Raw genomic sequence first — 16,538 nt, 5'->3', positions numbered from 1 at the left:
GGCACCCTTTCCTATGTCCACTATGTCTTTTTTGAGATGGGGCAACCAGAATTGCACACAATACTCAATTTGTAGTTACCCCATGCATCTATACAAAGGCATTATGATAATCTCAGTTTTGCTGGCTAATCTTTTCAAATAATTCCTAACATTCATTTTACCTAGCTGACAGCCGCTGCACACGGAGCCAAAGATCTCAAAGTATTGTCCACGAGGTCTTTGAGGTCCTTTTCCTGGGTGGTGACTTCTAACACAGAACCCAACATTGTGTAACAGTCTAGAAATGTATTACAATTTACAAATGGTAATTAGTGCATGTCTCTTGATAAATAAGAACAAAGAAATTGTTTGTGTTGAAAATGGAAGAATAGAAGTTTTCATATGATTTGTCTGAAGATTTTTAAACTGTGCAATAATATTTAAATTATACCTAAGTTTAGAAAAATGCTAAAGTCAGTCTCAGGATAACATAATTATGCCTGGAGGGAAGAAAGCTCAGATGCATTATTTGAAAGGGCTGGAGTGTTAAAGAAAGCATACAGCCTACTGGGGCTCCCGATTGTCCCGGGCAGGTCTAGTTTGGAACCTACGAAAACCCTTCTACAGTACTTGATGAATGCACCCCCAGGTCTCACTCTGTAAAGGATTCTTCCCTAACCCTTTTTAAGCGGCTTGAGTATCACCTTGAAAATTCTTATTTACAGGTAATCATAACTTGGGATTTTTTTTCCCCCGAGTCTGGAGGACTTCCCCCGAAATAAGATGCAGTGAAGGAACACCGGGGACTCTTCCTGTCCTTCGCTCTAGTATTGATGATTAATGGCAGGGGAAACCGAAAGCGCCGCTGCGGAGGGATGGGAAAGGCAGGTGGGTGCAGCTCGCATTTCTCACACCTGTCAATGACTTCATCCTCCCCTAGTTTAGTTGCCCCCCCCCCCCCCCTCTCCTCCTCCACTCCATGACTGAACTTCTCGATCATCCCACCTCCTCCTTATTCCTCCCCCCACCTCTCTACTATGAACCTATGAATTGCGCCCCGTCTGCCCGCAGTCCCCAGCCCCTCCCCGGCTGAGGAGGAGGAGGAGGAGGAGGACGGGGCCGGGCGCCAGGTGACAGGAGGAGGTGCCCTCCTCCAGAGACTGGGAGATCGGTTGGGAAGAGCGCCCCGGGGAGGGGGGTGGGGGCTGTGTGACAGCGCCGCTCGCACCCTGCGCGCCCAGCCAGCTCGGGCCGCCTCTCCCCTCCAGACTGCAGGTGGCTCCATGGGGCGAGCGAGCGCCGCCGCCGCCGCCGATGCGGGAGAATGAGCGCCGGGCGCGCGCCAGCATGCAGCAGCTGCCACCGTCCGACGCTGCCCCCCTGCCCGGCTCCGCCGCGGCCCCCGCGCCTGCCCTCCTCGGCCGCAGCCGCAGCGTCCGGGAGCAGCAGGCGCAGCTGAAGCACAAGCTGCGGGAGCTGCCGGCCCTGCTGCGGAGCGGCCTGACCCTCAGCCGGAGGAGAAGCTGCAGCAGCAGCAGCGGCGGCAGCAGCAGTAACGGCGCCTGCCCGTGCCCAGCAGCCTCCGCCGGCCCGGTGAGTGCTTTGCACCCTTATCCTCCCCCCCCCCTCCTCCCTCCTCGTCGCTGCCCCGCACCGCACGCGACGCGCCTACACCTGCGCCTCCGCTCTGCCCGGAGCGGCGCGCGAGCCAGCCTCCGACACTGCGGCGCGGCGGCGCGCGTGCCCCGCCGGCAGAGCAAGTGCCGCAAACTCTGCAGCCTCGTTGGTGCTCGTTCCGTTTTAAATGGTTTAATTTTATTTATTTATTTTATTTTTTCACGTAAATTAGACATCTCAGAATATATGTCACTTGCTGCACACCCGAACTCTTGTCAGCTTTTTCATTGTCGGCGTCCTTCGCGGGTCGTGTCCTTTCTGCACCGACAAAAAAAAGTTTTTCTACTGTAATCGTATCTGCTGTTGGTGCCTCCCTTGCCCCCTTCTGTTGCAGCTGTTGTAGGCGGAATATAAATCCGATAAATAATAATAGTAGAGGGAAAATGAATTTGCAATGTTAAAAAGCGAGGTAAAAAAATGACACATTCTGGATGTGTTTAGAGCTAGGCTGGGGACTCCTGTGACGGGATAGCAGCTGGAGGCCTAGAAAGGATCTTCTCTTGCTACCTCCTTCCCCTATTGTCCTCAGGTAGGGACGGGTGACGCTCAGACGGCGGAGGTGAGACCCGCACCTTTATGGCTGCCCTGCTTCCTGAGACAAAGGTGCAACGTGACTCATTTGCTGAAAAGCTTAAACAAAAAACCTGTGAGTCTGGTTAAAACGTCTACATAAGGAGAAATAAAGGACACCAATTAATCTTCAGGTTGCGGTTTACATTTGACATGGGAACTGTAAAAACAAAAAAACAGCAAAAGTCTGCCAGTGGTGCCGATTTGTTGTTTTGGAGAGAACGCATGGGTCTTCAGTGTACTGTTTTGCAGAAGGTGCAAATTGTAATGGCTGACTTGAGTTTAGTGATAACATGAAGGTTGCAGCCTATCAGTGGCCTGACTAAAGCTGTGTATTTTTATTTGCTATAAGTCATTGTGACTCATGTATTAGATAAATGAAAATTTTCTTCACTTTTCTCTCTTCCTTACTATTACTGTTATTACTGAGACATTCACATAAGTTATTAAAGTGTTGATAGCAGACAGACAAGACCCCAGTGTCTAGTGTGCATTGTAGGTGTAGTTATTTTTTCTGTGACAAAAGTTGGCTTATTCTAAGGGAAAAACATACTTTATTACTATGAAAAAATGTGTGCAGATACTAGACATGAAGTAAAACATAAAAAGGAATTGAATTAGCATGTCTGAAACTTGTGAGCGGTAGCACCAGTCTTCAAGGCTTCGACCAAGGCTACTTGAGTGGAAACCTTGATGATTTGCGCCACTGCTCACAAGTTTCAAACTTTTGCTAATTCACCACCTCTTTTTTCATACTTTTGTAAACTTTGACCCAGTTATCGCTGTGCTAGCTGACCCCCAAACTACAACTGGAAAATGAGATTCTGTATGTCCCATAATTAGATATCAATTGCTTGCAGTGTTTTAATCGCCAATTCTTATGCTTAACGTATTCTATTTACCGCTTGTCTTTTTAAAATTCTTTCTGTGGGGCTCTTCCATCTCAAGAGGGAGCTTGGGTGGTCTGGAAACCTCATGTGCAACAGCAGCATTGGATTATTCTTAAACTTGATCCAGTAAATGTGGCACAACCCACCAATAGGCCGATGCAATATCATTGCGTAAAAATGATGCGTCCAAACCGGGCGCACATCCACCTCTCCTGGGTGCTTGATGCAATAGGCAAATGAGCTGCCTCGCTAAAAGGGACGTGCAATGGATAATTTGTGCATCTCTATCGTTCTGCATTGGGCGTCCAGGAGACCTGGCTGTGCGCCCACAACAGCCTGGCCAGAGCTCCCTCCCCATTCCCGGCTGCAGGTCTGGTGCCACCGGGTGTGCAAACCCTGCAGTTTCACGGGGTGGCACAGCCGGGAAGGCAGTGGCTGCGGATCTGGAAGGGTGCCCATGGCAGGGAGCAGAGAGAGGCCTATGTTGCCGCCAATGGACCCCATCCTACCAGCGGCAGAAAGATGCAGAGGCCTGTGTGGTCAGTGGCAGCAGCAGAAGAAACAGAAGCTCATTCTGCAATTCCTCCTTGTGTGCTGCCCTATGGTACTCAATACTGGCGATGCTAGCACTTCCTCTGTGGTCATTTCACGATGCATGAGATGAGCATACAGCAAGTGCTAGCAGTGTGAGTGTTGAGTACTGTAGGCCTGCCTGCCTGCACATGAGGAGGAGCCACAGGAAGGATGTTTATAGCTCTGCCATGAATCTTGTGCCCTCCCAAGGAACGAGGCAATAGGTGACAACAGCAGCAAGAGAGACCCATGGAGAAGTTTGTGTGTATGTGTGTGAATGAAGCCTGCCTGGGGGGGGGGGGGGGGGGGGAATGGTATGTATGTGTGTGAATGAAGCCTGCCTGGGGGGTGTGTGTGTATGTGTGTGAATGAAGCCTGCCTGGGGGGGGGGGGGGGTGTGTATGTGTGTGAATGAAGCCTGCCTGGGGGGGGGGTGTGTGTATGTGTGTGAATGAAGCCTGCCTGGGGGGTGTGTGTGTATGTGTGTGAATGAAGTCTGCCTGGGGTGTGTGTGTGTATGTGTGTGAATGAAGCCTGCCTGGGGGGATGGTATGTATGTGTGTGAATGAAACCTGCCTGGGGGGATGGTATGTATGTGTGTGAATGAAGCCTGCCTGGGGGGTGTGTGTGTATGTGTGTGAATGAAGCCTGCCTGAGGGGTGTGTGTGTATGTGTGTGAATGAAGCCTGCCTGGGGGGGATGGTATGTATGTGTGTGAATGAAGCCTGCCTGAGGGATGTGTGTGAATGAAGCCTGCCCTGGGGGGTGTGTGTGTATGTGTGAATGAAGCCTGCCTGGGGGGATGTGTATGTGTGTGAATGAAGCCTGCCTGGGGGGTGTGTGTGTATGTGTGTGAATGAAGCCTGCCTGGGGGGTGTGTGTGTATGTGTGTGAATGAAGCCTGCCTGGGGGGTGTGTGTGTATGTGTGTGAATGAAGCCTGCCTGAGGGGTGTGTGTGTATGTGTGTGAATGAAGCCTGCCTGGGGGGTGTGTGTGTATGTGTGTGAATGAAGCCTGCCTGGGGGGGGGTGTGTGTATGTGTGTGAATGAAGCCTGCCTGGGGGGGATGGTATGTATGTGTGTGAATGAAGCCTGCCTGGGGGGGATGGTATGTATGTGTGTGAATGAAGTCTGCCTGAGGGGTGTGTGTGTATGTGTGTGAATGAAGTCTGCCTGGGAGGTGTGTGCGCATCTGTGTGTGAATGAAGCATGCCCAGGGGGTTGGGTGTGTATGTGTGTGAATAAGCCTGCCTGGGGGGGGGGGGGGGCTGGTATGTATGTGTGTGAATTGGAGCCTGCCTGGGATGGGTGGATGTGAATGTCTGCCTGGGGGGGATGGGTGTGTTTGTGTATGAATGGGAGCCTGTCTTGGGGGGTGGGTGAAACATTTTTGCCACCCCCACTAATTCACGACAAGCTCAAGGTGACTGGAAATAAAAAGTTTTCAGGTATGGGAAGCGAGGTGTTTTTCACTTCTTGTTTTAATTAGTAGGTGTTTGATATGTTTGCAATTTTGAAATATTTTATTGCCATTTGGAATTTTTTAAAACTTTATATATGAGTTCTTAATTATTGGATGTTATTCTGTCTGTCATCTTTTTGGCAATATTCTTTATATTAGAATGGCTTATTATGATTGATTTATATTTCTTGATTTTATTGTTTGATTTATGAGGGTAGGTGATGTTTGCTTTTCCATCGCTTCATAATATACAGAGTCTAGCTTGCTGAAGTTTCCAGTTCAGTTTCTGTCTGCACAGTTCTATTTGTATTTTATGGTCTCTTTATTCCGTATTTGGTGAAGGTCTGTGTTCTGCATGTGTAAGCGAGGTGAGGTATTCTGCTAGCATGTATAGTTTCTATGCAGGAATTTAGAGCAGACTGGTTTGTTCTACTTTCCTAATTGGAGGTGCTTTAGGACCTGGTGTAATATTTGCGTTTTCATAAATAGTTTTGTTCCTGTTTAAGTGTTTGCAGTTAGTACTGTTTTGGTATGGGATTTGTACTATATTGTTGGCTGTCCAATAGCCAAACCCACACCTAAGATGCATTACGATAGTACTATATGGGTTCCAAGTTTTTTTTTGTTTTTTTTGCAGGGTTTTCTGGTTGGCGCCACAGCAGTGCATGTCTTTCTGTACAACAAACTGGTGCCAACTACAGAGCCCAGCCAGCATCAATTTTATGTACTGATAGGTGGGGAAGGAGCACCTGGGAATTATTCCTGCACAATTTAGAAATTTTAGACCTGTGGATTGTGTAAAATAGGTTCAGGGGAGTGTGTTAATTTTCATCGTTTCGATTACTAAAGGGAACAGGGCTTTTTTTTTTGGCAGCAGAAGGGGGAGTGGGACAGAGCATGAGACTGACAGTTTTTTTTGTGTGTTGAAATGACAGGGGTTGAAAGTCACCTTACAGACTGACCAATTTATTAAAGCATGAGCTTTCGAGGAAAGTCCACTTCATCTGATGCATTGTGTGTTGGTTATTGGGGAAAACAACAAAAATGTTGTGTTAAAAAAAAAAAGAGAACAAGGGTTGAGGGAGGGGCAGCACAGCAATTGTTTGCACAGGGCAGCAAAAATTGTAGCACCGGCCCTGCCCAGCAGGGCTGTTCCTGATTTTCTCCTTTTCATTGACACTTGTAAGTGAAAGAGCCAATCCCCTTTCAGGACATCCTTCGGCAAGGGGATTGGGCCTTTCACTGACATGTAACAGTGAATGGAGCAATTGGCAGTAGTGAAGGAGTGAATAAATTAATATTAAATGCACGACACTTAATATTGATTTATTCATTCCGCTTACTGCTGGCAGGGGTTCCTGGCCTGGAATGGGGGATTTTGGGTCTGGCAAGGGCTGTTTTACCACAAGGACCTCAGATGCACCATTTCAGGTCAGGACACCCGGGTCTGACCCAGACCGCTTGGCCAATCGGGCCCAGACCTTGGGGATGATGCTTTCTGTGCTGGTCCCCCCCCCTATGAGGAGCCACAGAAAGCAGGATTTTTTTTTGTTGAGCTCTTCAGTGTGGCATGATTCTGCTTTCTGTGGTTCTTCCTACTTAGTATCATGACAATACTAATAGGAGGAATCACAGAAAGCAGGATTTTTTTGGGGGGGTTTTTTGGGTGACTCCTTGAGCGTGGCATGCTTTAATGCTAGCTCCTGGGCAGGTGTTAGATTTGCTGTGTTAAAATGGGCGCCTTGGCAATTTTTGGCATCACGGAGTAATAGCTAATAGCTTCATTTACATGACATTTGCATGTGATGAGCGCTATTAGCTTTGCGCTTGATTGAACGCGTTGGGAGTTATTTTAGCGCGTGCAAAACATGTGTCCATTAGAGTGTTACCCAGTGCGCTAGCCTGAGTGCATTTTATTGCATCGGCCTGCAAGTGTTTAGTTTTCTACACATGTTAAGCAGGCTGAAGTGAAACCAGTTGAATTCTAGCAGTTTAGTTGTAACTTTAATACTTAAAGTCCGGGAGATCTTTTTGTAGTTTGGCAATTTATTAAGTATCATTTCAAGATTTTTTTGTTTTACTTGTGTGTCTGTAGTGAAGATTGAAAACTTGTATGAAAATCGGACTTTATAAATCTTGATTAAGGAATTAGATGATCACTCAGTCTGGCATAGTCTGAGGTACAAGGTACTGATAATATAGCTGAGGCAGGTGAACATGTTTTCATCTTGTTTAACATGCTGTGTGCGCATATTATTTTAACTTGCTGATATCATCTTGTACAGTTATTTGGTGTTCCTTCTTGACAGGTTCCAGAGAGCAATAGTCTGCTCTGAAAGGCATTCCACCCCTCCCCCCCCCCCAAAGAATTACATGTTCAGCACTTCTTGACTTAGGGCGTAAAGGGGAGCATGATCTTCAAAGCAGGGAAGGATAAACTGTGAAAAACGAGACACAGGGAAGGTAGTCAGGATAGCAAAGGCATAAGGTGAGGAAGGAATAGTTAAAGCAGAAAAAACCAAAGTGACAGCTCTTTTCAGGTACGTTGGTGAGAGGTGAAGAGGAGGAATGAATGTGTGGTGGGTGATTGAGAAAAGCTGAACACAGATTCTTGTTCAGTGTTTAAAAGAAGTGGTTGGAGAGGGGCTGCTGTTGGTAAGGAGACACGTGGCGATGGACAGGAGGACAGGAGATGGGCTTTCTAAAACTGTAAGAGAGGGGGAGAGACTGATGTGTGAAACAAATCTGATCAATTTGCCTGGGTGAAAAAAGAATTAAATCAGGGGAGGGCACTTGATGTGTTATGCTTAGACTGAAGCAAAGCTTTTGAATCCCTTTTTGTGTGGAGGGTGGGGGAGGATGGGTTCTAAACCCCTTGTGGGTTACTGAGTTCTAAGTCGTCACTGGTCCAGCATTTGTTGTACTACATCTCTCAAGGCATTGCTGTACAGAAGACAGGATTGTTTCCCTAAATATGCTGAGAACTGTTGTAAAGAGTTTAGAGCATGCCAAGTAGTGTGCTTTCAACAGATTATTTCCAAGAGGAAAAAGTGTAATCTCTCACAATTCATTCCACAGGCATTCACAATGTAGATAATTTATATTGCAGAAATTATAGCAGCTGCAGACCTCTTCCCTTAGCTTCTTAGTACATCATTTAACCAAATCTAGACCCAGTTTCACAGCAAGATTAGGATCAACTAACCGGTGAGATTATACATCCTTTTTCCTTTAGCTTTTTCAGGCTGCGTGCATCGTGTAGCGCCATAGAAATGTTAAGTAGTGGTAGGGTTAGTAGTCAGCATCGTAGTTTTGTACTCACTGCAAATTCTCTCTTCTTCATTCCCCCATTAAGCACTTACTTTACTCCCTTGGTTGACGTTGGTACCATAATAACATAGTAAATGTCAGCAGAAAAAGACCCCAGAGGTCCATCTAGTGTACCAAGCAAGTTTTTTTTTTTTCTTTCTTAATTCAAGGGTAGTACCTGCTGCTCCGTGCAGGTTATTCCCATGCTGAGACTTTTAAAAGAAGGTGATGAATTTTTAGGTAGTGCTAAAGGTGATGAATTTTTAGGTAGTGCTCTTCATAGTCCTCCTAGGGGCCTGCTTTGTAGGTGCTGAAATAACCTAGCAGCTAGAAAATGAGTCAGACAGTTCCATAATGTTAACAGGATCAGGTCCAGTGGCTGCCATCGCTCTGCTGTCACTGTAGCTCTCTCCTCTTCTGAGGGTATGGTGCAGGCTGCAAGTCTGGGGGGAATGACAGCCTTAACTGTATATTTATAGGGTCTCAACACTGACCTGGGAGTGCTTAAAGTCACAATTCCTTTAGGAGCCCTGTGTCACCTTTTAGTGACACAGGGCTATACTTTGTATTCTGTTCTTTACAGGATGCTCATAAATAAAGTTAGCAGCATAGGAATGGGCCCCGAGAATAGAAACAGGTTGAGTGGTAGACAACAGAGAGTGGTGATAAATGGAGTTCATGCCAAGGAAAGAGATTATCGGTGGAATGCCTTTCAGATCAGACCTGCGGCCTGTTCTTGTTTATTTATTTCTTACATTTGTAGACCACCTAACCATAAAAAGGAGTGAAGCGAAATACAGCAACATACAAAAATAGGCAACATCAAAACTGAGCATAAGCACACGCCAATAAATAATATATCAATACATAAAATAAGTTCATAATATAAAAAACTAGAACTGATTTGAAAGAAATAAAATCCAGGTTTTAATAAGATTACTGAAAAAAGGTGCTAAAATTTCTAAGCAGATCATATCCTAGCACAAAATATCTCAAACCTCATTCGGGAGAGACTGAGTGATCAGTTTAGGGGACACTGAGGGGTCAGTACTGGAATATTCAGCCGATTTTGCCATGTGTATGGACTGTGATGTATGGGGGGGGGGGGGGATGGGTGGGGAGGGGGGAGGGGTTTCCACTACGTTTCCACTATGTTCTAATGGTTTCCATTATGTGCTAATGTTTTCCACTATGTTATCATGTTTTCTCATGTTCTGTGTTTTCTTGTAAAATTATAATAAAGAAAGAATTAAAAAAAAAAAAAAAAAAAAAAAAGGTTAAACTAAAATGCTATGTCTTGCATAAGAAATTGTCAGTTAATCTCAGGGTTTTTTTTTTCTGAATAGAGCTCCATAATGAACATTCTACATAGAAAAATGCTGTCTTCTTATATATTTATTTATTTTTAATTTTTATATACCGAAGTTCTAGTAGGGACTACAAATCACTCCGGTTTACATAAAACGAAGAACTGCTCAACAGAGAGCGGAGCTTTACATGGAACCGTATAACATATGGAACAGTATAACTGGTTGACAATTTAACATAGTGCTAAATAAAGTGATAATATTTTAACTGGTAATAAAGAAATATAATATTTTATATAAGAAGTATAACTATTTAATGTAGCAATAAATATAAATATAAGCAATGCCTAATATATATATGAAATAAAGTGAATTTTTGAGCTCAAAGATAATTGTCCAGTTGCAGATTCTTAAAAGTAGTACTTTTCTTAGTCTCCATTAGTTTAACTTCTCTTGGTGACAGTATTTTAAGAAAGATTTCTTTGGAAGAGCTTAGTGCTTAAGCTGTCTTTAAGATATTGGGACCCATTTTTCTTCAAAGACTTAAAATCTAAAGATAAAATCTTAAATTCAACCTAAAAAATGCCTGGGAGCCAATGAATGCATTTTAACAGCTGGTGAGATATAGTCCCTTGACTTCAGACCACATAAAATACAGGTTGCTGTATTTTGGATATATTGTAATATATGCATTTGGGACTTTTTAAATCCTTTGAACAGAGAGTTACAATAATTGAACCAATTTGTAACCAAGGTGTGAGTTACAGCAAATTCATCTGTTCACTATTTTCACAAGTGATATTGCAGAGGAGTTAGTAGAAAAGGTTTGTCTTTTTTGCAGTTGATAATAAGATCTGCAGAGTAGACACTTTTGAAGGAGTAAACAAAATGAGTGATCTAAAATAAATATGAGAAGTGGTCACGTGCTTGCATCAAAGATTCAATGCAAAAAGTGCAGTATGCATTTCCAGTTTCAGAAATGCGAAGAGGATTGATGGAGGTAAAATTGCGAATGTGCACTAAAATGGAGAAAGATCTTGGGGTGGTTGCATGCAATAATCTCAAGGTTGCAAACAGTGCAACAAAGCACTGGACCGCCAGAGAAATGCTAGAGTGCACAGGGAGAGGCATTACTAGCAGAAAAAAGGAGCTGAAAATGCCTGCATATAAACCATTGCTGAGACCTCTGGAGTAATGTGTCTGGTTCTGGATGGCAAACCTCCAAAAGTAGAGGTAGTTCAGAGAAGGGCTACTAAAATGGTGCATAATTGGCACCAAAAGCCCTATGGAATGAGACAAGGAACTAAAGCTATATAATCTATTTGAGAAAAGAAAGTTGAGTTTGGGGGGAATATGTTAGAGACTTTCAGATGCCTCAAAGGTGTAAATAAGGCACAAGAAGCAAACTTTTTCTTTTAGCGGAAAGAATGTTGACCAACAGATCATAATATGAGGCTCAAAGTAGATAGATTAAGAAATATTAGGAAATATTTCTTCATGTAAGGGATGGTGCTTGTATGGAGCAGCCTCCCAGTGGTGGTAAAGACAGCAACAGAATTAAAAAAAGCATGAGAAAAGTATAGAGGATGCTTAGCTGTAAAGAAGTGAAGCAAATGGGGTGGGTCTAGACCTTGCTGTTATATTAAGTATGAGACTTGTAAGAAACAAAGAGGAAGATGCCTGGAATAGTCTACCATGGAAGTGGTGGAGGCCAGCATTGTAATGGAACTGAAACGTGAATACGACAGATAGAGAGCACTGGTAGGAACTGTTGTGGAAGTGGAGTCTTGGGCTGAGGTGAGATTGGTGCTACCCAAAGAGAGGAGCACTGTTGGCAGGCAGAGCTGGCTGAAGCAGAGGCCCAACTGGAACTTCATCACTACCAGCCTACGTTCCTCCTTAAATTGAGCCCTCAGGTGCTGGGGCTGGCTGGACTTAGGCGTGGGCCTATGTGCAGGGATGGATCTGTGAGTGAGGAGTCAGTTGGCCAGCGAGAAGAAGACATGGTCAGTCCAAGCAGAGTTCGGGGCCAGCAGCAGACAGCATAATGAGAAGGAGGCTGAGGTTGGGGCAGGCAGTGTTTGGGAAGACGAGAAGCAAGCAGAGGTTACAAGGCAGGCAGAAATCCACGATGGTCAAGGAGATCTGAAGTCAAGATGAGATGACAAGCTGAGGAGTCAAGCTGAAAGAAGAAAGGCAGGATCAGCACAGCAGGAAGACACTGAAGGTAGACAAGGCATCAAGAGACAAGGACACAAGGTCTCTAAAGACCCAGGAACACAAAGGAAAAGCACTGGAACAGAAGCAGGATCAGGAACCAAGAATGATGTGGCAAAGAGCTACTCCAGGGAGTCTGACCTATTACCGATGCAAGGCTGGAACATCTGAAGAGCTCTTTTATAGGGCAGAGCTGCTAATGTCATCAGGAGGTGCCTGTGCTGTATCCCCTGCCACTGGCCCTTTGAGAGGAGGTCTGGGGAGCAGCGCTGGAGGAAGGCTGTCAGCGAGAAAGGGACAGCTGCGAAGCCTGCGGTGCTTGGTAGGCTGGAGTGCCCCAGAGCGGGGCCTCCCTCAATATCGGGAAGCCATGCATTGGACCTGGAGCTGGCCGCATCTCCGCTGCAGGCAGCAGTGCAGTGCACAGAGAGCCACCCCCCATGCTGGATTGTGGCTCATCCGCTTGGCTGGCCAGGAGGTGAGAGAGGTGGGCTGCAGAAATAGCCTGCGCTCCATTGAGCATAACAGTGCTCCCCTCTTAAGCCCCCCTCCAGAGACCTTGGGTTTGCGGGGGTGCCGACCATAAAGGTACTTCAGACCTCTACGGGTCTCTTGGTTTGGGCAGTAGGTTCTATAACCAAATGATTGGTTTTGTCTACTAGTTCGTGCAATTCCAGGGCAGAATCCTTGCCATAGGTGAAGGGATGGTCATTTCTGGATTACTTTGACGGAGAACAGTCCCCTGCGCGCCGGATTTACGTGCCGTTGCCAATTCGGGGACACCGGAGAGAGCGGCATGAAGACACAGCAGCAGCCATCTTCCCAAAGCTTGAGGAGAGAGAAGGAAGAAAGGTGAGGCACAGACAGCGGCGGATTCCCGATGAAGACCGGCCTGGGGATTCGCCACCCAGGCCGGCCCAGGAGATACCACGTGGTCTGCTGAGTGCGACTCTGTCACGGCTGCGCTCGGCAGACCACGTGACTAGCGCGACCAGCCCACCGAGGGATGCCCGATCCCCCGATAGGCCAATCCGCCCCTGGGCACAGAGGTCGAAGCCGTCTGAGATCAATGGACGATGGAGTAGCCAGACCAAGAGTCACGTGCTATGGTGCCTTATGGCATAGGACAGTCCCCCTTCTCTCCAGGCACTGAGACAATAGGTGACCAGAAGTTCCACAATAAAGGCAGAGGCCTAATTGATGGCATCAAGTCTTCTCTTCGTTTATGAGATGGGTGCAGTCCAGTTGCATGGGCTTCTTTAGTAAATTCCCCGATGGCATGATGGGGTCAACCATAGAAGGGGGCAATTCTCTGAAGAGACCCTTTTGAACTAAGTGGGTCTCTCGGTCTCACTCCTGGAGTTGTCTGTCAGTTCTCCTCATGAGATCGATGAGACCTTCGAGAAAGGTGGGAAGTTCTCACGCTGCAAGTTCATCTTTAATCCTGAGTGCTAAGCCCTCCAAGAATATTGCATGTAAACTGTCTCCCTGTGAATTTAGTTCAGTGGCCAGGGTTTGAAACTCGATGGTGTAATCATTAGTGATTGACTTCCTTGGCGCAGGTGCAGGAGGTCTGAACCCATTATGGGCAGTTGGCCAGGCTTATCAAAGACCTGCTTGAAGGCTGTAACAAATTGTTGGAGGTTCTTGAGCAGAGGATTAGTGCGCTTCCACAGGGGGGAAGCCCAGGCCAGAGCTTTACCCTTGAGGAGGGAGAGAATGAGGGGCAGATTTTAAAAGCCCTGTGCGCCGGCGCGCCTGTGTTGCATAGGCTGCCGGCGCGCGCAAAGCCCCGGGATGCTCGTTAGTCCCGGGACTTTGCTTGGGGGGGGGGTGTTGGGGGCAGTGCGGCATGCGAGAGTGTTCCAGGGTCAGGGCCGTAGGTGTGATGCTGGTCCGGGGGCGTGGCTGAGGCCTCCAAACCAGCCCCCGGGCCGGGGAATGATGTGCCGGCAGCCGTAACTTTCTTAACAAAGGTAGGGGAGGATTTAGTTAGGGCTGGGGGGTAGGTTAGGTAGGGGAAGGGAGGGGAAGGTGGGGGGGGGGGGCAGAAAATAAGTTCCCTCCGAGGTCGCTCTGATTTCACAGCGGTCTCGGAGGGAACAGAGGCAGGCTACTCGGCTCGGCGGGCGCAGGTTGCACAATTGTGCACCCCCCTGCGCGCTGACCCTGGATTTTATAACATGCGCGCGGTAGCTCGTGCATATTATAAAATCGGGCGTAGATTTGTTCGCGCCGGGTTGATTCAGAAATCCCCAGCACCACATAGGGTCTTCTGTGTAAAGGGGTGGAGCAGGCAATGGAATCGCTGCCTGACAGGCATCAGGAGCCAACACAGGAACTGCAGCAGGTGGCGGGGGGGGCGGGGGGGCAGTGGATAGGATCAAAGAGTCCAGGCATGCAGCAAGGCGATTCATGTCTGCTACGACAAGTTCTAAAGCCAACTGGAAGGTCTGCAGTTTGTGGTTTAGGGCAGGAATGGCTTTATAACACGGCTAGGTCTGCTGGGTCCAGGGCCTCAGCAATCTGGAAGTGGACCCTTGGACCGAGGTGAGGTTGATGCTACTCACATGGTGGAGCACTGCAGGTCCTCACCTTCGGCAGGTAGAGCTGTCTGGAGCAGAGGCTCAACAGGAACTTCACCGCTAACAGCCCTCGTTCCCCTTAGGTTGAGCCCTTGGGTGCTGGGGCTGACTGGACTAGGTGCGGGACTCTGCAGGGATGGATCTGTGGGTGAAGAGTCAGTTGGCCAGTGAGAAGAAGATAGGGTCAGTCCAAGCAGAGGTCGGGGCCGGCAGCAGACAGCAAGATGAAAAGGAGGCTGAGGTTGGGGCAAGCAGCTTTTGGGAAGACAAGAAGCAAACAGGGATTGCAAGGCGGGCAGAAATAGACGATGGTCAAGAAGAGATCTGAAGTCAAGTCAAGGAGTCAATCCAAAGGAAGAAAGGCAGGATCAGCACAGCAGGAAGACACTGAAGGGAGACAAGGCATCAAGAGACAAGGATGCAGGAACTCTGAAGACACAGGAACATGAAGGCAAGGCACTAGAACAAGCAGAATCAGGAACCAGGAATGATGTGGCAAAGAGCAACTCCAGGGAGTCTGACCTATTGCTGAGGCGAGGCTGGAATATCTGACGAGCCCTTGTATAGGTCAGAGCTCTGTTGTCATCAGGAGGTGCTTGTGCTGGATCCTCTGCCTCTGGCCCTTTAACAGGAGGCCAGGGGAGCAGCACTGGAGGAAGGCTGTCGGCAAGAAAGGGACAGCTGTGGTGCCCGGCAGGCTGGAGTACCCCAAAGCAAGACCTCCCTAGAGGCCGGGAAGCCACGCGTTGGACCTGGAGCTGGCCATGTCTCTGCCACAGGCAGCAGCACGGTGCACAGAGAACCACCCCTATGCAAGAACGTGGCGTACCCGCTCAGCTGGCCAGGAGGTGAGAGAGGTGGGCCGCAGAAATATCTTGCGGTCTGCCGAGCATAACAGGAACTGGGTTGACAAGCTGGGTAAAAGACATGAGAGGAAGGGAGGTTGGTGCTTTAAGTATGGGAATGTGTGTGCTCATCTACCCAAAGTGATAGAGAAACAGAGGGGAAGACAACTGGGTTGACTGGGTGGACTAGTTGGTCCTTATCTGATGTTATCTGCTATATTGCCATGTTACTAAAGCCAGAGATCAGGTGGGTGCTGCAGTATTGCAACAGGAAGAAAATGGGCAGATTACTTGGACCTTGCTGCCTTTATTAGCTGTCATATTCTCTACTTCAGTCTCCTTTAATTCTTCTATTAAATAACATGAGGAAGAAATTAAGTATGAGAGGAACACCTTGGCCATCAGAAACGCTCTGCTTTACCCTGTGGTTCTTGCATCAAAATATTTTTGAAGTTGCACCATAAGATGATCTCGGAAAGTCTCAGTAACAAATATAATAGAATTAGATGAAAATATTCCTGATCATTCCACTCTTATAGTTCCCAATTTTGCAAAAAAATTCTATTCTCTCAATAATGTGGGATCATCTCTCAAAAAATAGATTCAAACTATAGAACATCATGCTTGATTTTAAAGTAACGGCTGTACATTGTTTGTCATTGAAAGTAAGTTACATTTGTAGCATGAAGGACCCATGCACTGCTAAATATAGATTATCCTTGATTTTGCTTCCAATTAACCCTGGTTTTTCTGTGAGACAGTTGAGGTGTATACACCAGTATAATTCTGCGCTACTGCAGAGCGCACAATTTGCGCAGAAATCCCCTCCTGCGCAGAATTGCCAAATTTTGCGCAGAAAATGGCCGAGGAGACCCCGTCATGCCGCGAATGGAATGCACGAAGATGAAGGCCCTGGTGTGTCCTTCGTGGCGAAGATGAAGGCCACCGTGTGCCTCAGGATGCATTCCGCTCGTGGCAAAGATGAAGGTCCTGGCATGCCGTTCGCAGCGAAGATGAAGGCCCCCCATCTGCTGCAGGACGTGCTCCGCTTGCGGCGAAGATGAAGGCCCCTGTGTGCCACGCGCTGAGTGTGTGCCATTTGCAGTGAAGATGAAGGCCCCCT

At 47.2% G+C, this 16,538-nt stretch overlaps 1 protein-coding gene across 3 annotated transcripts in view; it reads left to right on the top strand.

The window, feature by feature from the left end:
• The first annotated feature begins 1,034 nt into the window (after positions 1-1,034).
• RAPGEF5 (Rap guanine nucleotide exchange factor 5) overlaps positions 1,035-16,538 on the top strand; it is a 490,380-nt gene continuing 474,876 nt past the window's right edge. For 2 of the 3 annotated variants that reach the window (XM_029589067.1, XM_029589066.1), the window contains exon 1: positions 1,035-1,572. In XM_029589067.1, coding sequence (XP_029444927.1) covers positions 1,294-1,572 — 279 coding nt within the window. In that variant the 5' untranslated portion in view covers positions 1,035-1,293. The remainder of the gene's footprint in view (positions 1,573-16,538) is intronic. The other variant, XM_029589068.1, reaches the window with a different exon arrangement.

Source organism: Rhinatrema bivittatum, chromosome 2 (genome assembly GCF_901001135.1).
Source record: "Rhinatrema bivittatum chromosome 2, aRhiBiv1.1, whole genome shotgun sequence".
Taxonomy (NCBI): Eukaryota; Metazoa; Chordata; class Amphibia; order Gymnophiona; family Rhinatrematidae; genus Rhinatrema; species Rhinatrema bivittatum.
This window is presented reverse-complemented; position numbering and strand designations above follow the sequence as displayed.